Source organism: Stegostoma tigrinum, chromosome 1 (genome assembly GCF_030684315.1).
Source record: "Stegostoma tigrinum isolate sSteTig4 chromosome 1, sSteTig4.hap1, whole genome shotgun sequence".
In the NCBI taxonomy this organism is placed as follows: Eukaryota; Metazoa; Chordata; class Chondrichthyes; order Orectolobiformes; family Stegostomatidae; genus Stegostoma; species Stegostoma tigrinum.
Window position 1 is genome coordinate 97,571,169 of NC_081354.1, and position 26,114 is coordinate 97,597,282.

General features: G+C 40.9%; 1 protein-coding gene across 4 annotated transcripts in view; it reads left to right on the forward strand.

The window, feature by feature from the left end:
- The window catches only part of LOC125450925 (Krueppel-like factor 3), an 88,301-nt gene that overhangs the window by 34,991 nt on the left and 27,196 nt on the right, over positions 1-26,114 (forward strand). For all 4 annotated transcript variants that reach the window (XM_059647153.1, XM_048527371.2, XM_048527399.2 and 1 more), the window contains 4 exons: positions 9,763-9,859; positions 20,677-21,142; positions 22,197-22,280; positions 22,491-22,629. In XM_059647153.1, coding sequence (XP_059503136.1) covers positions 9,803-9,859; positions 20,677-21,142; positions 22,197-22,280; positions 22,491-22,629 — 746 coding nt within the window. In that variant the 5' untranslated portion in view covers positions 9,763-9,802. The remainder of the gene's footprint in view (positions 1-9,762; positions 9,860-20,676; positions 21,143-22,196; positions 22,281-22,490; positions 22,630-26,114) is intronic.

Consider the following 26,114-nt stretch of genomic DNA (forward strand, 5'->3'; position numbering starts at 1 on the left):
AAAGGCAGCATAGGTAAGTGAAGAACATTAATTAAAACTCATTAAGGATGGCCCAATAGGTAATGTATGAAGGTTGCTGAATGTGGGAGCTCCTGGACGCCACTGTGATCCAGGCCAAACACATTTGTGCTGAGTATTTAAAGTGTGGGTAGCTTTGGCTCACGGCTTGAGTTAGAAACTGAACTACCATCACTGTGATGCATTAAGGTTACCTGGAATTTTTTTTATCAGGAGGCAGCCTCACAACTTATGATAGAGGCTTCTGAGAGTGCCAGTGGTCAGGGAGATGTGGGTGTGACTGTGAACGAAGCAGGTCAGGGATCTTAGAAGGCAGGAGTGGCCATCTCTGTGACTGCCCAGTAGGCTTGTGTATCTTTTCAATCTGTTTATCTAAAAACAGAGGCTGCAGGTTGGCTGAGCAATCTGACTATGTGACAGGTAGCCATTCAAGTGAGGGGAGTAACAGAAACATATTAATAGTAGTCATAATACAGGTAAGAGTTGACATCGTTCTCACCTGATGGTTGTGCTGTCTGCCTGGTGCCATGGTCGGGACATCTGCTCAGGGCCTGTAAGGAACTTGCGGTGGCTGAGGTAGGATCCAATGGCCATGTTCCATGGATGCACCAACAACATAGGTATAGAATAGTTAAGAGGTTCCTCAAAGGAAGAATGAGGTGCTAGGCTCTAAATTGTAAAGCAGAACCTTTTGAAGTTATAATCTCTGGATTATTACCCAAGCTGCATCTACATGGGTGTCAAGTGCATAAAATTAAAAAGAATGAACACAAAGCTCAAAAACTGGTGTGGAAAACATGAGTTCTGTTTTTGAGGGCATCTGGAACCCAGACCAGGAATGTACTGGCATTGTCCACACCTGAACCACAATGAAGTCTGTTCTCTGGCAAACTGCATACCCTGGGAATTTGGGGGAGCTGGTGGTTTAAACCAGGGCAGTAAAGGATCAAAAGTGCAAAGATGGGGTCAATCAAGGAGGAGAGACCAGGTAAGAGGGGAAAAAGTAATATAGGAAATGAGAGTCGGAGAATGGTATGAAGAGGTAATGAGAATAAACCTAAGAATACACCAACCATCAAGACTAAATGTTACAAAGATAATAAAAAAAGACTAAACTTTTGACTTTTCTCTTTTCATTTTGAACTCTTCTTATTTCTACTCTGTGTATATTTGATGTGTAAACTTACCCTTCTGTTAACTTAGAGCCAATTTAACCAGGCTCTCTCATGTCCTACAGATTTATCTCCAAGTGTGTGACCATGTAAGTTGCCCTAAATTGTTTTTCCTGCAATCGTGCACTACCACATTTGTTATCAAGTAGTGCTCTAATTTTTTTTTGTTACATACTGGCTATGGCCCTTCTCTAATATCTAAAATCATGTTGGTACAGAAAGTAGTAACAGAAATTTGTTGCTGGCCTGCAAGCTGAGAGTTCAGCCAGAACAGAATGTGCCCCTCAGCAGGCAGCACCAGCAGTGGTGGGGATTTGTATTTGTCTGCAGCCTGGATGAAACCATTTCTTTGAGATGAGTCTGTCTGCTGCCGGGGGCATCAATAGTCCCCCATTTATATAACAGGATTATTGCCAGACTTGGTTTTGGGAATAAATGTGAATATCACTTGTGGTCATAAAGCACACATGGACTATATCGCTTGGATTTGGAAAAAAGTTTGCTAAAGGAGCTACAGTTCTTTTTTAAAAAAAACATGCAGCTATTACTGCACAAAAAAATTTAAAATCTCATGAATGAGTATTTGAAAGCTGTAAAGAGAAAACAGCAAGCTGGATTAATTTGACAATTAAATCTGATGGCTAAATTGAAGTACTGTCGTACTGGCCAAATTTTCATCTGCCTGAGGAGGGGCATTTGTTTTGTGAAAGGCTGAACTAGATTTCTTTTCCCCAGAGGAAATCCATTTTCCTCTGCATTCCTGAAACCGTGTTGCTTTTTTGATGTCTTCTGTACCTCCTGTGCAAAACGCACATCAGCCTGCGATATTTTTGTGGGGAGGGCCCATGCATTTAGCAAACAGGATAAACATATACATCATCTGCCAAATTGTGAAAAAGACCTGGTGCACCAGTGATGGAGAACTGGCCTGCAACCACCTATTCCATGGCAGGCATTTTTGAGATGACCCTTGTTGTCTCCTCAAGCTCTGATGTCCTTCGGCATTTGGGCCCACACCTCACCTCAGTCCTCAGCAGTTCCTGAAAGACAAAGATGGAAAGGGTGAAGCGTAGGATCATCTAAGTACTGTATTTGACAATAACTCGAAAGTGTCTCCCATGTCTCCTCCACCACTTTTCTCCATTCATGTGAGCATAAATCGTTTCACTTGGCCAAAGATACTTGCTACTGTGGCACTGCATAGTGTCACGTGCATTGTGTACACAAGAGGCCAATACATATAGTGCAAAATCCAGGTCGCTTAAGGTGCTTGTCATGTTTCTTGGTGCTGTCCCAATACACTGGCCAACCTGCTGATCCCAACCAGACTGCAAGGTAGCTTGGGCCCCATTGCAAACAGGATGTTCATGTGAGTCTCAACCTGGTGCAAGAGGATCTCTGGGGAATGATCCTTCCTGGTACTCCTGGATGCTCCGAGTGTGAATCAATCAGGAATAAGCTAGGAGGAGACAGGTTTATTTTAACTCATTTACTGGACGTGGGAGTAGCTGGCTAGGCCAGCATTTATTGTCCATCCCTAATTGCCCAGACGGCAGTTAAAAGTCACCTACATTGCTGCAGGTCTGAAGTCACATGTAGGCCAGACCAAGTAAGGATACCAGTTTCCCTCCCTTAAGAACATTAGTAAACCAGATAGGTTTTGCCGACAATGGTTTCATGGCCATCATTAGATGCTTAATTCTACCTTTTTTTTTTAAAATTAAATTCGAATTCTACCATCAGTTATGGAGGGATTCAAACCTGGGTCCCCAGAACATTACCAAATGCTGTCACGAGTCAGCATAAGAATGTTGTTTGCCTTCTGATGTCAATGTAGTTCGTATCATGCAAAACTCATGAGGGGTGATGTTGCTCTCTGTTACTGACACGGGTTTGCTGACCTAATTATTGCAAGGCTAATGAAAGGATCTCAAGCCATCGCTAGCTCTGAACTGATCTGTGCTGTTTGATACCTCACATGTGCCGCAATCTACGCTCTGAACCTACCTCTTGTCAAATTGATGATAATGACAGGTAAAGTTGGACAATTTGAGATGTGAAAAGGCAGAGCCATGTTTTGCAACCTGAGGATGAAAATTCGCTTCCTGTCATGTACAGATCACTGTACACATTGCACCTCTGAAAGTAGTGTGATTTCTCAAGCAAAACTGCTGTAAATAAATATAAGACAGACAACTGGTTTGCCAGATTATTTTCTGAAAGTAGTTGGTGCGAAGTGGTTGCTATTTTACTTTCCCTGGCCAAAGCTTTAACAGAAAATTGCACAGCCATGAGTGAAGAACTCAAAATTCTTGAATGACTGATTATCGTACATGTTTCTATTTACACAAACACACCAATGAGCCGCAATTATTTGTATTTTGTATGGTTCTACATTAGAGTTGTCTAAAACTTCTCTGCACCAAGCAAGGTATCTATTTATTCAGGGAGACATAAGCACTGAATGCTTACTTATTTCAAGGAAATTTATATGTGGTTAGCTTAAGCATTGAGACGAAAGCCATATCGAATTCGAAGAACCTTCCAGAAATGTAATGGAAGGTTCTATGTTCAGTTAATTGGAAGGCCATCACAAAATAAGTTTATATTGTCATGTTTATAGAACCAGAATCTTAAATAGCTCAACTATTATTTCATTTCCAAATAAATTTTGTAACTTAATATTTGCACCTTCTAACATGCATATCTACAACCCACACTTTGGGCTGAAATTTGTGAAAGCAAGGAATAGTGGTGAACAACATCTTCAGAAGGATGTGGGAACAGCGTCATGGAATATTTTTACGATAGTGGTAGACAGGTATTTCTAAGGCAGGGGGTTAGGGTTACTGGGTAGCTGGGAATATGGAATACAGAACACAAACATACTAGCTATGATCTTTATATGCTGAATGGCATAGCAGGCTGAAGGGGCAGAATGATCTATTTTTGCTCCTATTTTGAATGTTTGTTCACACAATGTTGGATTATTTCTCCATTGACTTCAATGGAAAAGAAATAGGCACTGTGTAAAATGTGCTGCTGATTCTTCTTGGCCAATTTCCTGCTTTTTCAGCACCACTGACATTACATTTTGGTTTATACCCTATAATCAACTCTAGTTCCATAGTTATTTGTTACCCAGTTGTACTTTGGCAAAACTTACTTTACTTCATTTCCCAAAACTGCTTCTAACATGGTCTTTTCCTGCCAGAAGCAAACATCGGGATGTTTTCCATTTTTCCATATCTAGTTAGTGAATGGAAAATCATGGGAATGTACCAAGCATGGTAATTATATGTGACAAGATGTGACTGTATCTCAATTTTATGGATGAAAAGAAATGCAAGATGAAAAATAATGTGTTGTTTAACTGAGTTATATTTTTTATTCTTCGTACATTTCCAGTATTGACTTACTGTGAATTATAGGACTGTTTGTGTGTCCCTGATTGAGAATAGGTTTAGCGACAAACGGTTATGTCAAGGCAAAATATTAATCGAGCAAATAGACGGAGTGTCGATGTTTTGTTATCTAGCTGACAATGTGATATGGATTCCTGGAATAGGTGGGTGGCAAACGAAAGGAGTGCCAACTGACATTTTTCCAACGAGCCTTCAATGTCCTTCATAACACTACTCACTCTGTCTTACAGCATGTAAATCCTTTAAGTTAATGTCCACGTCCTCAGTTTGCAATGGATCATGATCTGTTCGCGGTATTTTAAATTGTCTGTTGTTGAAACATTGATATTTCCTTTGAATCCTGTATGGAGAATTTACCCCATTGTTTGGATTCGGCGTTCCGTCTATCCCAACAGTCTGAGGTCGGAAACTTTGGCTGTAACTTGATAATATGAGAAGTGAATTTGTGTGAAAATCACAGCAAACACTAACACATTTGTTTGCCCGTTAATTTAACAAATGGTTTAAGGTTTTATTTATGTCAGTTCATGTCTTTGTCAAAGTAATGGAGAGGGAAACTCCAGATGAGCATTTTCACATTTCGTTACCTAAAGTTCTACAGCATATCTTCAATTTTTTGTTTCAGATTTGTTAAAAGCACGTTCATGTCTCCTTAGAATGTTATGTAGAAAGTGCTATATGCCGTTTGCTGTTTATGGCATTTATAACTGGTTCAGTATATGTCAGTCTTTATGTGGATCATTTATATTTTACCATTCTGCTTGTCACAAAATAGTCTTCTTACTGGTGCTTTCAGGCTACGCAGGATTCCAACAGTGAAACCGTGCAGCAGATCCATTCAAAGTTTGTATGCCCATGTGCTGTAAAGAACTCTTTTTCAGCAGAAGTTGTTCTGTTGTATTCTCAACGTACTAGTCCTATGGGATATAGCACATCATCTGGCACAAGTTACAGAGTTGCAACTTTCACTTCTGCTTCTGGGTCAAAGTGCCAGCAAGGGGAAAATATTATTACAGGTTGACCAGCCAGCTGACTGCTGCTGGAGAAGAAAAATGGCCAACTGGTATTTTCTACCAATGTCTTTACTAGGAATGGAAAAAGTCCATGAAGTGCAGACTGCTAAGGTGAATCTTTGCTTCTCCTGCACTGTTGTTGAAGGCAAATGGGATCAGTGGTGATATTGCAAGACAAATGAGTTCCACAGTATTTGTACATTACTAAGTAAGTGCTGTGTTCCAACTGTAACCTACCTTTCCGATGTCACACTGTGTTATTCACATGCAGAATGTTAGGGAGCTCCCTACATGATATGACCAATATTTGTTCCTCAACCAACATCCCAAAAGCAAACTAACTGATTGCTAATTAACAGACAATATGGTTCCTGCATTACCTAAAATACAATAGGAGCGACATTTCAAAAAATACATTGTTGGTGTAGACTAATTTGGAGTGTCCTGAGGTTGTGAGTGGTGCTATACCAATGAAAGTTCCTTTCCTTCCTTTAGATTTGATTTTGTTTTTTCTCACAACTCTTTCATTTAGAATTAAATATTAACCCAATCAGGGTGTAGCAAGTACAATTCTCACAGCTGCCTCGGAGACGTGCCAAGAGATTATATTTGCTGCTTTTTCTTATGGAATGGGTGATAATTAAAAATGTTTTGTTGATGCCCTTGAAAGATCGTCACTTCTATTCCTGAGAGGATAATTCCTCCCCCTGAGCTTGGGTGGGTGAGTGGACCAGTCATACCACACTTCTGCCATAACAAATGCGACTTCTGATAGGCCAACACCCCCTTCCTTTAGTTATTCATGTAACCAGTTGTTCTCAGTTGTTGGTTAGACTATCCATCCTGGCTGAACAAAACAGTGGTGGAAGATACACTCTGTGGTACATTCATTTGTGTAAAGTTACATTCGCAAAAAAGTGAACAGAAGCTTAGCACTGCCCCTCTACCAGTTACAAACGATGTGAGAGAGGCCTGTCCATTTTCACAGGAAGCATTATGCAACATGGGAAAGCATAAAAGGAAATAGACAGAAGAGAACACATTACAAAGGTATCAACTGCTTCTTCTAATTAGTATGGATGTTATATCATTGGTCAGATGGCAGTTTTAGAATGTCTAGAACTAATACAATAGATCTATTTTCCATCTGTGAAGTTGTCAGGCAAGTGAATGGGATACAGTGAACAGGAAGTCATTGCTGCCCTCCTCCTGGCCTCGGCATATTGAGTTAGCCAATTCTAAATGAGTTAGTGGCCGACCTAATGACGGTGTGTAGCAGCAACTGATCAATTCAGCTGAACTTTTAACACAAGATTTTCCTGAGATTTCTGCTATTCAGTTCTTCAGTACACCCAGTTAAACTGTGCAGTGACAGGAAATAATTGTTCAACCATTGGATGAACAGTTTAATTGTTAGAAAATAAATGAAGGGTAAAATATGCAAAAATTTACTTCCTTGAGAAGTCCTGCAGCAATCAATAATGTCAGCACCCACTTTTCCCAAGCTCAACTTTTGCAGTCTTTGCTGATTGTGAAGACCAAATGGAAGCCTTTTGCAAAATTAGAAGAGGAAAGAAGTGTTTTCAGCCTTGGACCTGAATTTTGAAATAAGGAAGATCTGCATCTTCAGCAGTTCTGAAAAGAAAGCAGGTCACTTTTATTAATGTAGGCACTACCTTGAGGAGAGAGATAATGGGAACTACAAATGCTGGAGAATCCAAGATAACAAAGTGTGAAGCTGGATGAACACAGCAGGCCAAGCAGCATCTCAGGAGCACAAAAGCTGGTGTTTCGGGCCTAGACCCTTCATCAGAGGGATGATGAAGGGTCTAGGCCCAAAACGTCAGCTTTTGTGCTCCTGAGATGCTGCTTGGCCTGCTGTGTTCATCCAGCTTCACAATACCTTGAGGAGAAATTGTTTGAGAAAATTGTGTTATTTGGGATGTTGTGCACTTCAAAAGGACCATGCATATCTTGCACAAGTCACTCATTCTGTATTTTTACATAGGAATATAAAGTAGGCCATTGAGTCCATCAAATCTGCTTTGCCACTCAATTAGTTCTTCGCTGATTATGATCTCATTTCACATTCCAGCGCTATCCACCAACTCCTTTATGTAATTACTCTCCAGAAATTGATGAATTTCTATCTTTGAATATGCTCAATCTCGGAGCTTCTTCAGCCTTCTGGGGTAGAGAATTCCAAAGATTCAGTCTTTAAATGGCCTACCTCAAATTTTGAGATTATAACCTCGATTTTACACTCAGCAGCCAGGGGTACTCACCCTGCCATGCCTTGTTCGCAATTATTGTTAATGCTCATAATTGCTGTAACATATGTTTGTAATTACATGGAAATGTGTGGTCATAAGTTTTGAATGAAGCTTGTTCACCTTGCATTTGTTTTGTATTGCAGTTAGGTAATTTACACATTGTTTTGTCAAAAATTCCTGAAAGACTACATTTTTCCATTGTGTCGTGTATTTTTCGCATGTGTCTTCGTCTGAGGCGCAGTGACCCTCGGGTTATACAACCACCGGTTGTTTCTGTAATGAGTGAGTGGCCATATGGTTTAGTAGAACTATGGTGATTTTAACTTCTTTAAACTTTTAGTGCATCCTTTATTCAAGTATATGTTGATGAAGTAATTTATGGATGCTGTTTGAAATAATAGTGTTCGTAAATTAAGTATAGCCTCGTGCTTGCATTAAGTTATGTCTTAAGTGAAGTTCCTTTCAGTTGCTTTGGGTCAAATTGTCTCGCAAAAATGCAGAATAATTTACATATTAGAATAATAGGACAAACAATTTTAATGTAAATATTTTACTTTGAGAAACAAGCACTGTAATCTTCTCCTGAGGCCCCCAGCATCCCAGATACCTGGTTTCAGCCGATTTTGATAGACTCTGCCATATCAAGAAATCGCTGAAGCCACAAGATATTGCAAAGCCTGAGGGCCCTGATAAAATTTCAATAATAATCCTGAAGACATGTCCTCCATAATTTGCCACCTTAGCAAGCTTTCTCCATACGACTGCAACACCGGCATCAGCCCAATAATGCAGGAAATTGCCTAGATATGTCCTTTCCACAAAAAAAAGGACAAATCTAACCTGGCCAGTCACCACCCCATCAGTCAACTCTCGTTCATCAGTAATGTGATGCAAGATGTCACAAACAATGCTATCAAGCAGCACCTTCCCTGTGACACCCAGTTTGGGTTCCACCAGGGCCACTCAGCTCCTGACCTCATTACAGCCTTGGTTCAAATATGGACAAAAGAACTCCATTCCAGAGGTGAGAGGAGAGAGACAGCCCTTGACATCAAAGCTGCATTTGTGTAAGGTCGAAGAACTCTAGAAAAACTGAAGTCACTGGAAATCGGAAGGAAAATTCATCACTGGTTGGAGTTGTACCTAGTACAAAGGAAAGTATTTCTTGTTCTTGGAGGTAAATCTTCAAAATTCTAGGATATTGATGTCCTAGGCCCACCTGCAGCTGCTTCATCAGTGATCTTCCCTTCGTTGTTAGATCAGCAATGATTATAACATGTTCAGCACCCTTTGTGAATATTCAGATACTGAAACAGACCATGTCCAAATGCACAAGACCTGAACAATATCTAGGTGCAGACCCAGTAATGCTCACAACTTATAAATTAGACAATTCTTGCAACAGCTTTCATAGAAATATAGTTTATTGGGCTTGATTTTGAATCTTTCAAAGTCCATTCATGTAAGTTTTAAAATGGGGCATACTGCTGAGAGATTTAAGGTTGACACAGACACAGGAAGACGTCAAGCCTCAGCAGCTGGCCCATCTTGTCATGGGTATTGTGTTGTGCTGAGTTGCTGTTGTCACTCTGATGAAAACCAACAGGAGTGTGCTCACATTAGCACCAATCTATCATACTCTCTGCAGGGATGTTTTACATAGTTTGTGAGAAAGAACCTACTGTATAGCCCTTCAGGAAGAAGACAATACTGCTTGATGCTTCCCTATTTCCATCTGGAAGTCCCATGTCAGATGCTATGGCGTGTGTCCATAGCTCCGTAATTTTCTTTGTGATTTTTATGTGTATGCACTGAATGAGTTACTAATGCATGTTCAAGATCTTCCCTTTTCTTTTTACAGGCAGAAAACCTACCTCTTCTGGGGTTGTAACTCACTCAAAATGCTTATGTTTGACCGTTTGCCTGGCAAACAAGACCCAATGGAACCAGTTTCAATGGTGAGTATAATTGCCATTATTAAATAATTGGTTAAGCAGCAGTATATCCAAATCCATCATTTCATTTTAGATTCTTAACAATTTTATGATTTAGGATTTACTTCACACTTCATTAATATATAGAAGGCATGGTCTTTATTAATAGGAGAATGCCTCCCTTCAAAATATAGCTGATAGTTAAATAGGATTCTTCCTTTTTGCAGTGGATGTTAAAATGTATACTTTGTGATTAGTTTTCAGCTTTCAGCGAGTTTATTCATTTAATAGCTGAGCCATGCAGATTTTAAAATAAGCTTGCATTTTGATCCACACTCTACCTTTAGCTAGTCTCAGTTAGAGTAAGAGGGAGAATATGGATAAACGTTTCTGCTCACGATGGTTACCCAATGATTCTTTTGCTGGAAGTCCATATCTGTGAACTTTGGATGACGGCAGCTTCAACCGGTTCTGTTCCTCATTTAGAAGAAATAAAGAATAGAACAGTGAGTAGACCATACAACTGTCTGAGTTATTCTACGTTCCAATACAAGTCTGGTCTTCTACCTTAATTTCACATCCTCACATAATTCCCTTATCCCTTAATTATCTTCATGCTCAAAATCTGTCAGTCTTTGTTTTGAATATGTGTCCATTGCTGTATGGAGTGCAGAATTCTAAAGAATCTCAATTTTGAACGGAATGGTTTTCCTCCTCTCCATCCTTAATGGCCAACCTTTTAGTCTAAGACTGTGACCTTTTTTTTTACATTTTGTAAACATTTGTCCTTTCATTCCTCAGAACTCCAGGGAATGTGAGCCTATTCTACATGATTACTCTTCAGAGGAAATTCTTCTCATCCAAAGAGTCAGACTAACAAATCTTCATAGCATTCCATCTTGGCTAACCGTGTCTTTTTAGAGGCAGAAATAAACTCTGTCATAGAATCATTGAATCCCCACAGTGTGGAAGCAGGCCATTTGGCCTGTTGAGTCCACACTGACCCTCTGAAGAGCATCCCAACCAGACCCACTTCCCTCCCAACCTATCCCTATAACCCTGCTTTTCCCCTGGCTAATCCACCCAGCCTGCTCATTCCTGTACACTACAGGGCAGTTGAGCATGGCCAATCCAACTAAGCTGGAGACCTATGGACTATGAGAGTAAACTCATGCACAAAATATTCGTGTGCGCGCACGGTCTTAGCAATGCCTCTTAGAAATGAAATAGGGCTACTTTAATCTTAAACTTCAATTCCTTTGGAAGAAAAGCTAACAAACTATTTTCCTTCCTAATTATTTGCTGTAGCCACATTTTGTGATTCCTGTGTAAGGACACCCAGAACCACCACCTCATCTTTCATACCCCATACCTCCCCACTGAGCGTAAGTATTTCCCAATCCCTCACTGTTCAAAAACAAATTCCACTGCTTTTACTGTTCTGTCCAAGGTGAATCACTTCTCACTTCACCGCATTGAGCTCCATACGTGGTGTCCGTGTTAACTGAACCAGCCTGCCAATCTCTGTCTGCAGCCACTCCACATGCTCCTCTCTACTTAAATTCCCAGCTGACTTTGTATATACATCAAATTACGTTATGTGACACCCCATTCCCTCATCCAAGTCGCTATTGTAGACTGTAAATCATTGAGGCCCAAGTACTGAATCCTATGATACTGCACGACTTATGGCTTTCCTACCTGAAAATGTCCAGTTTATTCCTACTTTCTGTTTTCTGTGTATTGACCAGTTTTCAGTCCGTGTTAATATATTGCCCTCAATCCCAAGAATCCTGATTTTGTGTGATAGTCTGTTTGGGAGAAATCTTTTTACCCAGACTGGTGCAGGTCTGAAAGATTACAATAGGGAAGGAGCCTTGAGGTGCATAAATACCTGATATGCTTTTGAAGCATTGTAATCTACAGGTCCATAGGTAAATCACCTCAGCCCCTGAAGTCCATAGGACTGCTGTTTCATTAGAGAGAGACAACTGGGAATAGCTTAACCTGAAGGTCACCACACCTCAGGTGAGGGAAAAGATTGAAAAGGTGGGACCTTCATGGTGATCTCAGCCGGAACAGAAACCGAACCCACACTGTTGGCGTCACTCTGCATTGCAAACCAATTATCCAGCCAACTGAGCTAACCAACGCCCTACAAGTTTATAGGCAAAGAATCAGAAAGTGGGAATAGGCTGTAAAGCTCATTTCCCTGACGCACAAACGATGGGCCAAATGTCACCATTCTGAGCTATAAATAAGTTCTGTTCCTATGATTCAGAATGGTCTGTTGATACAATAGTTATTCATGCAACATGCTATTTATCAGCAAAAGATCATTTGTATCATTCTTGTGAAATGAACCATTATGTTTGTTTCTTAGCTTCACAACATTGAAACACTTCTGTAAGTTGATCATTGTTGTCAGTGTGAAAAAATAAATAGTATTAGAAAATAAGAATTAAGCAGGAGGTCATTTGTCCACTTAAGTCTACTCTTCCATTCAATAAGTTGATTGCTGATCAGACTGTGCTTTTAATTCCATTTTCTTGCCTATCCCCATTCCCATTGACTCCCCTTTCAATCAAAAGTCTATCTAATGCTTTCTTGAATATATTCAATAAACCACTAACTTTGCTCTGAGGGATAAAATTCCAAAGTCTACCAACTGACTGAGAGAAAAAGAATCCTTTCCATCTCCGTCTTAGTTGGTCGACTCCTTATTTTGAAATTGTGCCTCAAAGTTTTGACTTCTCTCAGCAGGAAAGCATCCTCCTAGCATCTGCTTTGTCAAGTCTCTCAGAATCTTAACTGTTTCAATAACCTCACTATTTATCTCTTAAAACACTATTGAAATAATGGACTTTTTAAAGCACTTTTATTTGTTCTGCTCATCTGACAGAAAGCACGGCAAGTCCATTGTTCAGCTATTAATATCGTTTTTTGATGTCAAAGGTGTCTCTAGGGTGATTAACAACTTGTACTAAACTACTGGTGTCAGAAAATGAGCGAAAACTAAATATTGTTGAACCTTTCTGTAGAAATATTGGCGTAGATCGCCAGGTCACTCTGAAGAATTCTGCAATCACAGAAATATTTTGTGATGTCTTTTCAGCCCAGACTTGCAATCCTGGCTAGGCCAGCTGACCTGTTAGCATTGGGAGATTGGGCAAATTGGAGTTTTGTTTCACGTGTGGGTTATTTTATTTAGGCTATTTTAGAATGTTGTGTCTCAACTGCAGTGCAATTTACCATTATTAGAAAAACATGAGCTGTTTTCAGAGATGGTTGTTTAATACAAATTGGTTTGGAGTTCCTCAGTGAGCTGGGAGCTCTATTAAAAAAAATTTCTTTTTTCGGTGTTTTAGTTAAAAGCAGGCAGGGAAATCCCTGAAGGAGAAGCTGTATAATTATAATTAATACATCATGGTGGAATCATGCATTCCATTCAGTGCCGTCTTCATTTGTTTATATATAAGCCTTCACTAGAACTTGGCATTGCTGTCCAATTGCAAAACAGTTCAGACTCAACCTCAATTATACTGTGGTCTGACATTTACAATTAAAATCTTCTGATCTCTATCCTCCACCCGAACCAGGGGATACTTTTAGGATCAATGTTGTTGTCTAGTTGAGATCATGTGATTAGCACAACTCCAAACTTTCTGAACTGTTTTAACTTACTATGTATACTGATGAATCCATTGTTTTCGCTAATCATTAAAACGAAAGGCATAAATCAGAACAAAGGGGTCAGCTGTCACATTGCAACAGTTCATACAGACTACAAGCGTCACAATAACATTAGAAGGAGAAGTCAAAGCATTGCTCTTTTGACCCAGTTCAAGGACATACATGTACTAAATATTAACAGTGAGGGAAACCTCAGTAAAGCAGCAATTATCAGCAGCATCTCAAAGACTAGAGCATCATAACTAAGAGATCAGATTTCCACTTTTAGTACAGGGCTTACAGGCTCCTCAAAGGAAGAATATCTTTCCTTGCAGTCAGAAAAGAAATGTTCTGATGAAGGGTCTAGGCCCGAAACGTCAGCTTTTGTGCTCCTGAGATGTTGCTTGGCCTGCTGTGTTCATCCAGCTCCACACTTTGTTATCTTGGATTCTCCAGCATCTGCAGTTCCCATTATCTCAGAAAAGAAATGTTATTCATTTATAATTCACTCACGTATGTTACCTGCTTACTAAGTAGCATTTATTCTTTACAAAGACGTTCATGGTTAAAAAAAAACAGGATAGCCTCGTTGGTGGGAGCTTCTATCCAAAGATAGCTTGTATCTCTTTGTTTAGGGAATTAGTTGAAACTGTTTTAACAGAGCGAGACTGGTAGCCTGTAAAATATTTTGTTTCCCTTGCAAAGAGAAGTCAGATTCTATCCTTGCTGAGTTATGAAAACTACAGAACTTTATGCTATTTGCACGTTACTAAAAAATTGTGTTTGTAGTCAGTTTTCAGCTCAATGGCTGCAGACAAGAAAAGGCCAAGTATGATACATTATTTATTCCCATCAAATTCTGAAGGAAAGCTTCTTTTCTCTTGACCTCAGTTTAATCTGGAGCAGTGGAGAAAATTAAATTATATTGGACTGATATTGATACTTGCAGCAAGTGCACTTTAAACGAAACATTACCACATGCAAGCAGTTTAATTAAATCTATTTCTGTACTTTTTTTGATGCATGAACTGATTTAAAGCAATGCTTGTCACAAACTCAGGGAAACAATGCTTAGATCAGACCTTCATCTTGCAAAGCAAATACATCCTCAAGAGGTTTGAGAGTATAAATAAGGTGTCATATTCAACAAAGCTCACAGGGCCACTCAGCACAGACGAAACTGCTGATAACTTTTAGGAAAAAGCTCTTGGTGATGCATTAAATTGGCTAGCAGAGGGATACAATTCAGATCTCTCAGTACCTATTCATAGGAAAAATAAGTTTAGATATTATTTAATGTGCAAAACTGTACCAATAATCATCTTTCTGTAAATCTTATAGTGTTGCTTATGCAGAGATTGCATTTGCTAACAAAGAACAGAATGGGGAAAAATGTCTATTTAATCTAGAATGAGAAGTCATTGTTTTAGGATGAGAGGCAGCAGATTTAAAACAGAGATGGGGAGAAATTACTTCTCTCAAAGGATCATCAATCTATGGAAATCACCACCGCACAGTGCAATGAATGCTGGAACGTTGAGCAAACATAAGGAGGAAATAGATTTTTAATTAGTAGTGGGTTGAAGGATCATGGAGAGCAAGCAGGAAAATGGAGTTGGGGTTGAGATGAGGCTCTAGGGGCTCAATTGCTGACTCCTGTTTCTGGTCTTTAATGTTTTTAAGTAACCAAATGAAAGTGAAATAAGAATTTCCTGCTACGGTTCTTCTATTCTTCACCTACTTCCTCAATCAGTTGAGTAGACACTTGAGGCACTCTTCTTGCGTGATCTCTGACTGTCTGAAAAACACGACAGAAGCTAGCTTTACCGGTGATGATATCCTAGTGAAATACCCTATTGTGGACACTGTCAGCACTACTAACTTTGGAATACAAAGACAAAAGAAATAGACATTTCTCTGCTTCTGCTGGCATCATAATTATAGGAAATTTATAAAAAGAAGCCATGGTGATCGTACTGAGAATTTCCCATCCCTTTGAAATTGAGAAACAGTTCAGCCCTGTGTTTCCCCACCTTTTTCATACCTGAGCTCAGTATTGTGCATATAATGATTTTATCAACAGGCTAACCACCTGCTCAGAAAATCTAAATAAAGTCAATATACGTCAATGGGAGAAAGATGTAAAGCAGCTAAAGATATCAAGTTGACAGCCACACTAATTAAAACAGACTGTGTAGAAAACCTGACAAATATTCTAATTGGAAATCTAGTCAGATATTACTTGGAGTCACACACATACTTGGAACTTTTCCATGAAGGACTTTGTAATGTATATAGCACGTTCTTGACTTTGTAATGTCCCATATAGTGCTCCACAGCCAATTAAGTTCTTTTTGAGGCTGAGCCATTATTGCAATGTCGGAAACAAGTAAAAGTACAAAACACCCAAGGATACAGGAGCCTATTCTTATGATATAAAAGCTGGGTGCATATTCTGAGAGAATAAAATAAAACTGGACAACTATCTAAAAATCAATTTATGTCACTAGTTTAACGTTAAACAATCTATATTCATTCTGCTGTTGACTTTACCAGACTTCACATCTGTGAATTGCAGCAGACATTCCAGAAAGCAAATGGATTGATAAATCTGGCAATCTGCCAAAATGTATTTTAACATGACATTCAGTTCTTAAAGGAGCAACATATCAATCACTGAGAAGAGATACCAAATGGCACAACTATGCCATTTGCAATCTAATGGCCATAACAGGCAGCAACTTGTGATATTGTTGTAATACAGAAACACATTTCTGTGGGATTTATATCATCATCTCATAGTGCCCAAGAAACTGCTGGAAATCTGAAATAAAAGCAGAAAATATTCATGTCTGGCAGTACCTATGGAAACAGAACAGTTGAATTTAGTTTTTTTTTCAATGAAACAATAGTGAGAAATGTAATAGGTTTAAAACAGGGATGGCTAAAAGAGGAAAGAACAAAAGTGAGAGCCGGTGAGAACGGGTGATATTCAGTGCAAAAGGGCAACAGTGATTATGCTGTGAAGTTGATGAACTTGATTTTGAGGTGGAGTCGAAGGACATAATGAAACATGTGGAGCACTTAACACGAGGACCATTCCTCTGCAAAGGGCCAAATTCTTCCACTGCATTTTATTATATCTTTTGTTTCACTCTAGTAGCTATTCCTTTGTTGACTTTAAATGATCTTTATTCTCTCTGTTAGCAAGTGAAGGAATGTTTTCAATATTCAGCTACTAAAAGTGCTAAACCACTGTGCTACCCAATCCTGAGACCTGGTAACGTTTGTTGTAAACACATTGCTCCTTTTTCCTCGTGGGTTTACTGTGGCACATCTAACTTCACCTTCAAAATTGCTCTAAGTTTTGTTACAGTTTCTATTTAAATCCAGTGCATGTTCCCAAATCCTTTGAATTGTAGCTGTTTACATATATATAGAGACTCCCCTCTGCCATTCGGCCCAACAAGTCCACACCAACCCTCTGAAGAGCATCCCACCCAGACCTATACTTATAACCCTGCATTTCCCATGGCTAAGCCACCTAACCTACAGATTCCTGAACGTTATAGGTAATTTAGCGTGGCCAATCCACCTAACTTGCACATCTTTGGACTGTGGGAGGAAACCAGAACACCCAGAGGAAGCCCACAAAGACACGGGGAGAATGTGCACACTCCACACAAAAGTCACCCAAAGCTGGAATTGAGCCCAGATCCCTGGCGCTGTGAGGCAGCAGTGCACAATGCCCTGCTACTCCACTGCCATCTTGAATTGACATCTCTGCTAGGGAAACTGGTTCCTCCATTTGATTCAAGCTGTTTTTGCTACTGTTTCCGTTTGAAATTCAAATGAAACAAACCTGGTAAAAATTGCATTACGACATTTGAGCCTTGAGCCATAGAAGGACTGGTGCACAAAAAGAGACCATTCAGACCCTTGTGTTTGAATAAACTAGCTACCCATTTGAATCCTACCTCACCCCTAGCCTTTGCAGGTTGCAGTGCTTCGAGTGCAAATACAGGTTCTTTTGAAATGAGTTCAGGATTTTCACCTCAACCACCAGTCTTTTTAGGGAATTCCAGATGGACACTGCCCTCTCAGTGAAAAACATTTTCCTCGTATCCCCTCAAATCCGTTTCACAATCGCCTTAAATTTTTGCTCCTTAGGAATCAAATGAATGATTTATTTATAATCACTTGTACTTTACAGTGAATAGTACAGTAAAGTACTGTGAAAAGCTTCAGCAGTGACCACAATCTGGCACTATTTTGAATAGTTTAACAATAGAAAGGATAAAAGGTATAATTGAAAGAGTAAGCGCCAATTCTGCTTACCAAAATTGGCCCAGGCAAGCGACTTGGGCTTCTTAATGGTTCATGGTTTCACACCCTCTTGAATTCTCTCTTCAAAGCTCTTTTCATCTTTTTAACCAGGTCAGTCAAAGTGATGTGCTCACAAAACAAGGGCCAGCATAAACAGGGCTTTAGTACGCACAGTGTCATACCATTATCAGTTTTGCAGTATTCTAAGATCACTGTTAATTCTTCTCCTTTATTGGTGAATTGCAGTTATGATGTTGGTCCAGCTCCATGCTGTGTTATCTAAAACAAACTCACCAGGCCCTGGTGATTTATCCACCTTCAAGCAGTTCAGCCCTTCCAATACTTCATTTATCATTATGCTTATTTTATCTAATATTTCACACTTTAATTACAGTGTCAGCAACCTCCCTCTCCTTTGCGAAGACAGAAATAAAACACTGATTTTCTACATGTTCTGTGCATGGGTTACCTCATAGGCACAACCTTTCCATTGTCACTCTCTTGCTAATAACATATTGTAAAATACCTTTGAATTTTCCATAATTTTACTAGCCAAGATCTTTCGTATCCTTTTGATTTTTTTCCTAATTTCCTTTTTCACTTCACCTCTCTACTTCCTGTACTCTTTTGAGCACCCTATAGCATTTGTGTTTTGGAATTGTCATAAGCTGTAGTTTTCTCCTTTTATATTACGCTGCTTTCTTCTGGTTGACCAGAGGACTCTAGATTCGGCAGTACCACCCTTTCTGTTTGTTGGACAAGTCTACACTTTGCCTGCAGATTTCTTGCTCTTGAATGTACCCACCAACTTATCACTGACTTTCCTTCAAAGTAGCTGTAACCAATCTACTTTTGCCAGATCATCAATCAGCTTTGTGAAGATTGCCTTCCCCCAAAATGCAACTTTTATTCCTTTGTTCCTTTCCATAACAAAGCTAAATCTAACTGAATTATGATCACTATCTCCAAAATTGTCATTCACTGCTATTTCATGCACCTACCCAACTTTATTCCCTAAGATTAAATCTAGAACTGTGCAGTGTCTTTTTGAATTCATATGTGTTCACGAATAAAGTTCTCTTGAATGCAGTTCAACAATTTGTGCTGTTTGAAAATTTTATACTGTTCGTATCCCAGTGATATTTCAGTAGTTAATATACCCGACTATTATTGCCCTATTGTGTTTTAGCACTCTGAAGTTAGCCTACATATTTGATCTTCTAACTCGCTCACCATTTGTATGTCTAAAGTGTACACCTAGTCGTGTGGTTGCCCTTTTTGTTGCTAAGCTCTAACCGTATGACCTCATTTGATCCCTCCTCACAGCTATAATTCTTCACCTTCACTTTTTCTATTCACCTTTCTATTTTGGCTGAAAACGCTACATCTTGATATGCTGAGCTGACATCCTTGCCTCGTTGTAACAAATGTTTGCATTCCTCCAATTTAAATACATACCTTTTAATACCACCAGTTTTCTGGGTTTTTTTTAACCTTTGCTTCCTCCGTCTTTTCAGGATCACTCTCTGTTTCTGCCTCTGCCTCCTGTTTGCTGCTTTGAATTTTCCCTCCGGTTCCCACCCCCCACCAACCTGGTTTAAAACCTTGACAATAGCACTTGCAAATCTGCCTGTGAAAATATTTATCCCAGTTCTGTCAAAGTGCATGCAATCTGTACAGGTCCCACCTTCAACAAAACTGGTCCCAATGCCCACTCTCTTCCGCCAGCTTTCCAGCCACATGTTCAATCATTTTAGTTTCCTATTTCTATGTGCATTGTATGTGGGACTGGATTATACTGAGACTGTTGCTTCAGGTGTCCTGCCGTTTACTTGCAATATAGCTCCCTGAAAGTTGCTTTCAGACTCTCACCCCCATTCCTACCAACATTGACCATGACCTCTGGCTGATTACCTTCACCAGAACATCCTTTTAACCTGGCACCAGGGAGCCACCGTACCATCCCGGAGTAATGTTGGCAGCTGCAGAAAAATACGTCTGATCCCCAAAGTGTGGAATCCTCTATTACTATGGCTGTTCCAATCTGCTTCCACCTCCCTTTCCCCTCACCCACCTTACCTTCTCCCCACTGTCTGTACAGCTAAACCACTTCTTGTGCCAAGGTGCCATTGACTTTGTTCAGGTGTACTTTACAGAGGAGCCATCGCCTTCACCAGTATCCAAAATGCAATACCGATTAGCAAACACATTAAACTCCTGCGGTGCATTTCTGATTCTCTTCGGTTGCCTGGTAGTCACCCATTCCCTTACTTCTGTATATTTCTAACCATGTGGTGTGGCCACCTTCCTAAACATGTTTCCACATAATCCCCATGGATACACAAAAGTAACTCCAGCCTCTATTCAAGTACTGAGCCCCAGCTTGTGCTGCAGGTGATACTTCCTGCAGATCCCAACAGTGTAAGTGTCTCTACATTGACATAGGGTCAAAGCTCTACCTGGTTTGTATGTTAAGTTCATAAAAATTTAAAGAAGAAATCATTTTATGGAAAAGGTTATGGCCGTTTCTTTCTGGACAGTGCTCAGGCAAATTTTAGTGTCCCGAATCAATGTCAGAGCTGAGATCAGCTAATTACAGAGTCTGGGAAATGAATATATTACACTCTACCATTATCAATTGTGCCATTAAAGTAGTTAAACAGTTTGATTCTGGAATTCAACAATCACAGATACTTAAGATTCGCACTGTGAAATGCATGGCTATCCCTACTACTGTTTCACCATATGATCAAAGTAGTTGGAGACTAGAATGATTTACTCGAGTGATTTTCAGAGTTGGAGTTTTATATTTATGTTAATAATTTTCCTTGTTTGTTTTGCAGCCATTCCAGCAGGGGTACAGGGTCCGAATAAAGAACGATATTAAACCTGAAAATAAACACAGCGTTATTTACTCACCGCTCCATGGCTGCCACAGTGGACTCTTCCAATCACTTGAGGCTAATGGCAGCCAAACTGAACCAGTCGATCTATCGCTGAACAAAAGACACTCCCCACATATGTCAAGCTCCCCATCCTCCCCCTATTCAATGACTATGCTAACTTCTTCATCTCCTACAATGAGCATATCACGTTGCAGTTCGCCCAGTAAGAGATCACCTCAGCCTCCTATCAGCATGCCATTAACCATTCCTACAGTTCTGACTGCTCCATTGTTATCCCGCTCGGGGATCCCAGGCTCAGGCTTGTACCCGGTTATTCACCCAGTGGTCGTACAACCTGTTGTGTACACGCAACCCATAATGGTGCCCACTATGATAAAGGATGAGCTGAGAAATAATCAACGTGGTAAGTGCATTCATTGGGGAACTCGCTGTAACATCTGAGGAAGCCACAAAAGTTTGCCTTTTTCTATTAGAACCTTAAAGAACTGCAGATATTGTAAATCAGAAAAAAAACACAGAAATTGCTGGAAAAGCTCAGCACAACAAAATGTGAGGCTGGATGAACACAGCAGGCCAAGCAGCATCTCAGGAGCACAAAAGCTGACGTTTCGGGCCTAGACCCTTCATCAGAGAAACGTCAGCTTTTGTGCTCCTGAGATGCTGCTTGGCCTGCTGTGTTCATCCAGCCTCACATTTTGTTGTCTTGGATTCTCCAGCATCTGCAGTTCCCATTATCTCGGAAAAGCTCAGCAGGTGTGGCAGCATGTGTGTAGAGAGATCAGAGTTAACGTTTCGGGTCTAGGTCCATTCCTGTTTGATTCCCCCATAACTTTCACCAAATTTCCTGGATCTAATTTATAGGCTGATGAGATTCTGGCACTGCAATGGAGCCCACTATGATTAAAAAGGAAATTTTGAGCAGTGCAGCATCAGTGATCCTCTTTAAGAGGAGAGGAGTTTTTTTTTGAAGGAAGGAGTTGCATATTTGTAAGGCTTGCAGAGACAGACATAATCCTGTAAAGTGGGAAGATTGGAAGACAAAGGTCTTACCTGGGTCTTTTTCCACGAGACCTGCATGTTGGAGCCATGGTAACCTGGTTACCATCTGCCAGACAATCCCAAGATGCAGCAATAATAGAAATGGATGGGAGGGAATTGAGATTGAAAGGCAGGTCCTTAAGAAGTCCCCATCCACAGCCCTGGTAGTATTTACATACAGCGGGTAGTGAAGGAATGGTAGTCATTTTGGACAGATGGAATGAAACAGGGGGTAAGGCTAGGAGGAGATGGTAGACCTCAATGCTGCATTTTGCCACTATCTCACCAACATTGGGATGAGATAGCAGAGAAACCAGCGCAACATCCTTTATAACATCATGGAAATAAACATTCAAATGTGATTCATTGTTTACTTTATTGATGACTTTAACCTTTTTCATATACTTTTACCTCCCCAGATCCTCTAATACAGTGTGCAATTTCTGGTGCTCGACCTATGTCCAGGCAACAGCACATGCAACTTTGTACCCATCCACGTGGAGGTAAATATGAATGACACCACCTTGGAAATAGATCTTACAGTTGTTTCACTGTCACCACATTACAGTAAGCAATGTAAAAGTAAGGATGGGGGCGATACTGATCACTGTCGAATATTAAGGACCTTTTCTTCAAGTGCAATATTATGGCTTAAAAAAGGCTTTTAAATTCTTGTTTTTGCTGAACGTTTCCTTTTGTTTTCTGTTTGCTAGGTCAGCTGCTTAGTTCTGGTGAACAAGATCCCATGATGATGAAAGCAATAAAATGTGAGCAAGAGTTTGAATTAGATGGCTGCATCAATGAGGTATCTTCTTCAGCCCTCAGTCCTATGCAGCCAATCAGATCACATGAGTAAGTACTTTGTACAGCTTTTGTATTTTGCACGTTAATATGGAAGTACAAGATATGAATGTAAATGTTTTGTGTGGGTAATCTTAGCAAGGGAAGGGAGATCTCTTTCCAGTTTTCCTCCTCTTTGGATTCTATCATCCCTGGTCCACCATGTTGTTACCGTGAAGTACTGCTTCACAGGGCCACCTGGCTTGCCTTTCATCATGTTTCTACGATTTTATATATGTATGCCTCGAAGAAATGTAGGCTTGCAGATTGTTGGAATATTTCTGTTTCTTGGGAAGACCAGTGAAACTTTGCCATGGATCAATGCTGGCAGGCTTATTGGAAGTCCTTTGAGTAAGTAGAGAGAGGCTGTGGTGTACCGGACCAAGAATAGCTGTAAAAATGGTCCTAGGCTTTTGATTTATTGTACTTTTATTTACTGTGACTGAATATTATATTGGAGGTCAAGTTATAGGATGGAAATATTAGTTATTCATTGCCAATCTGTGGCAGCACTGAAATTTCATCTCTCAATTTCCCTACCTCACCTTCTTCCTTCAAGATGCTTATTAAGATCTACCTTTTTCAACATGCTTTTGGACATTGACTACTATCCCCTTCGATGATATGGTGTAACATTTTGCTTTGACATTTTCATGAAGGGCCTATAATAGTGTTACTGCATTAAAGGCACTATATAAATGTAACTTTTGTGTTCAAAGTCTAGAATAGATTTTAGAAGTCATGCTTTTTGGTGCAGATCTGAGTGCCAGGAGTCACACTGGGTCTTTGGTTTCAGAGATCACGAGGTCTTGAAAGATTTTCCACATATCTCACTGTGTACGTATCTATTGCATTAATTTGTTTAATCTGCAGTGATATTTTCAATTCTGTAGTTGGTGATAACATGAAAGCACTAGGAGAGTTAGGGATGTTTTCTGTTTGGGTGGAGTTATTTCTGAATAAAATTATATGTTTTCATCAGTGTCAGAAAAATTATATCATAATGTAACGCTATTGAACAGTGTAATATAAATACCTAACATATTGATTAGAAGCCCTCTCTGGTATTTGAAAGATGATGTTAACAGTTTTTTAATTAATTCCTAGATGAGGACAGTTAACTGTGATTCTGCTGGACTTAAATTATATATTGGTGAGACTGGGAAAGGGCTATAGGTATTCTTCACGAATAAACCACTGAGCTTTTTAACAACAACATGATAGGGATCTTAGGGCTTTCCTTTTACTCATACCACACTTTCATTTCAAGGTTTGTTTGAACTAAATTCAGATTGACAAACTACCTTGGTGAGATTATGGAGTCATGTGCTGCTTTGAGTTCAGACTGTTAGTTCTGTAATATATCTCTGGTTATACGACAACTTGTCCTATAGCAAAAGTTTAAAGGTACAAAACCAACAACAACGTTAAGCTGGCTAAAAATGGATGAACATCACTGCTAAAAAAAGCAGGAAATGAAATTTCAGATGGAGATGCACAGAGTTGGTGACACTATTATTTCATTAGAATCATAGACAGTTTACAGCACAGAACAAAGACTGGATGTGAGTTTGCTCGCTGAACTGGAAGGTTAGTTTCATCACTTTTTTTTATTTGAAAAAATATATTTTATTCATAAGATGTACAAAAAAAAAACATATTTATACACCTACCCAGTCAGGCAAGCCGCTCCAGTTTAACCAGGGGGTACATACACCAACTAAAGGAAAAAAAAACAAACTAAGAAAAAAAAACAAAGCAAAGAAAATACGCCGGCAGTCGTCACCCCGCACAGTCCCAGTTGGCCCCCTGACCAGTTGGGGAAGGCGCCAGCTGGGCCCAGTTACCAGATAGGGCCCTTTTTTCTATTCTGGACGAGGGGTTTCATACCGTGGTCTTGCCCCACCGCGCCTTGGCGGCGGCTGCCCCAAGCTTTAGCGCGTCCCTCAGCACGTAGTCCTGGACTTTGGAGTGCGCCAGTCTGCAACATTCAGTTGGGGTCAGTTCTTTCAGCTGGCAGACCAGCAAGTTGCGGGCAGACCAAAGAGCGTCTTTCACCGCATTGATGGTCCTCCAGGAGCAGTTGATGTTGGTCTCAGTGTGTGTCCCGGGAAACAGCCCGTAGAGCACGGAGTCCCGCGTCATGGAGCTGCTCGGGACGAACCTCGACAAATACCACTGCATCCCCTTCCAGACCTCCTGCGCATAGGCACACTCCAGAAGGAGGTGATCGACAGTCTCGTCCCCCCCGCAGCCACCTCGAGGGCAGCGTGCGGTGGCGCAGAGATTCCAGGTATGCATAAAGGATCTCACTGGCAGAGCCCCTCTCACCGCCAGCGAAGCAATGTCCTTGTGCTTGTTTGAAAGTTCTGGCGATGAGGCATTCTGCCAAACGACTTTGGCAGCCTGCGTGGGGAACCACACGACGGGATCCACCCTCTCCTTTTCCGGAAGGGTCTCGAGGATACTACGTGCTGACCACTGCCTGACGGCCTTGTGGTCAAAGGTGTTTCCTTTCAAAAATTTCTCCACGAAGGACAGGTGTTACGGGACGGTCCAACTACTCGGAGGGTTCCGCGGCAACGAGGCCAGGCCCATCCTTCGCAACACCGGGGACAGGTAGAACCTCAGTAAGTAGTGACACTTGGTGTTTGCGTACTGAGGATCTACGCACAGCTTGATGCAGCCACACACAAAGGTAGCCGCCAGGGCGAGGGTGGCGTTCGGTACGCCCTTTCCCCCATTTTCCAGGTCTTTGTACATGGTGTCCCTGCGGACCCGGTCCATCCTCGACCCCCAAATGAAGTGGAAGATGGCCTGGGTGACTGCAGCGGCACAGGTCCAGGGAATAGGCCAGGCCTGTGCCACATACAACAGTACCGAAAGCCCCTCGCACCTGACAACCAGGTTCTTACCCGCGATGGAGAGGGACTGGAGCGTCCACCTGCCCAGCTTCTGCTTCAGTTTGGTGATACTCTCCACCCAAGTCTTAGTGCATGCCCCAGCTCCACCAAACCAAACACCCAGCACCTTCAGGTAGTCTGCCCTGACGGTGAAGGGGATGGAGGAGCGGTTGTCCCAGTTCCCGAAGAACGTGACCTCGCTCTTACCCCTATTGACTTTGGCACCCGGGGCCAATTCAAACTGGCCGCAGACGTCCCAACAGCCTACTCACCGACCGACGATCGGTGCAGAAGACGGCGACGTCGTCCATGTACAGGGAGGTCTTGCCCTGAAGGCCTCCGCTGCCTGGGATAGTCACACCCTTCAGGCTCACGTCCTTCCCGATGGATACGGCGAAGGGCTCCACACAGCACACGAACAAGGCAAGAGAGTGCGAGCAGCCCTGCCTGACTCCAGATCTGACGGGAAAACTGTCCGATTCCCACCCGTTGATCGAGACTGCGCTAACAATGTTGGTATAGAGCAGCCAGATTCAATTCCGGATGCCCTCCCCAAACCCCAATTTGGAGAGGACGTCCCTCATGTAAGCATGA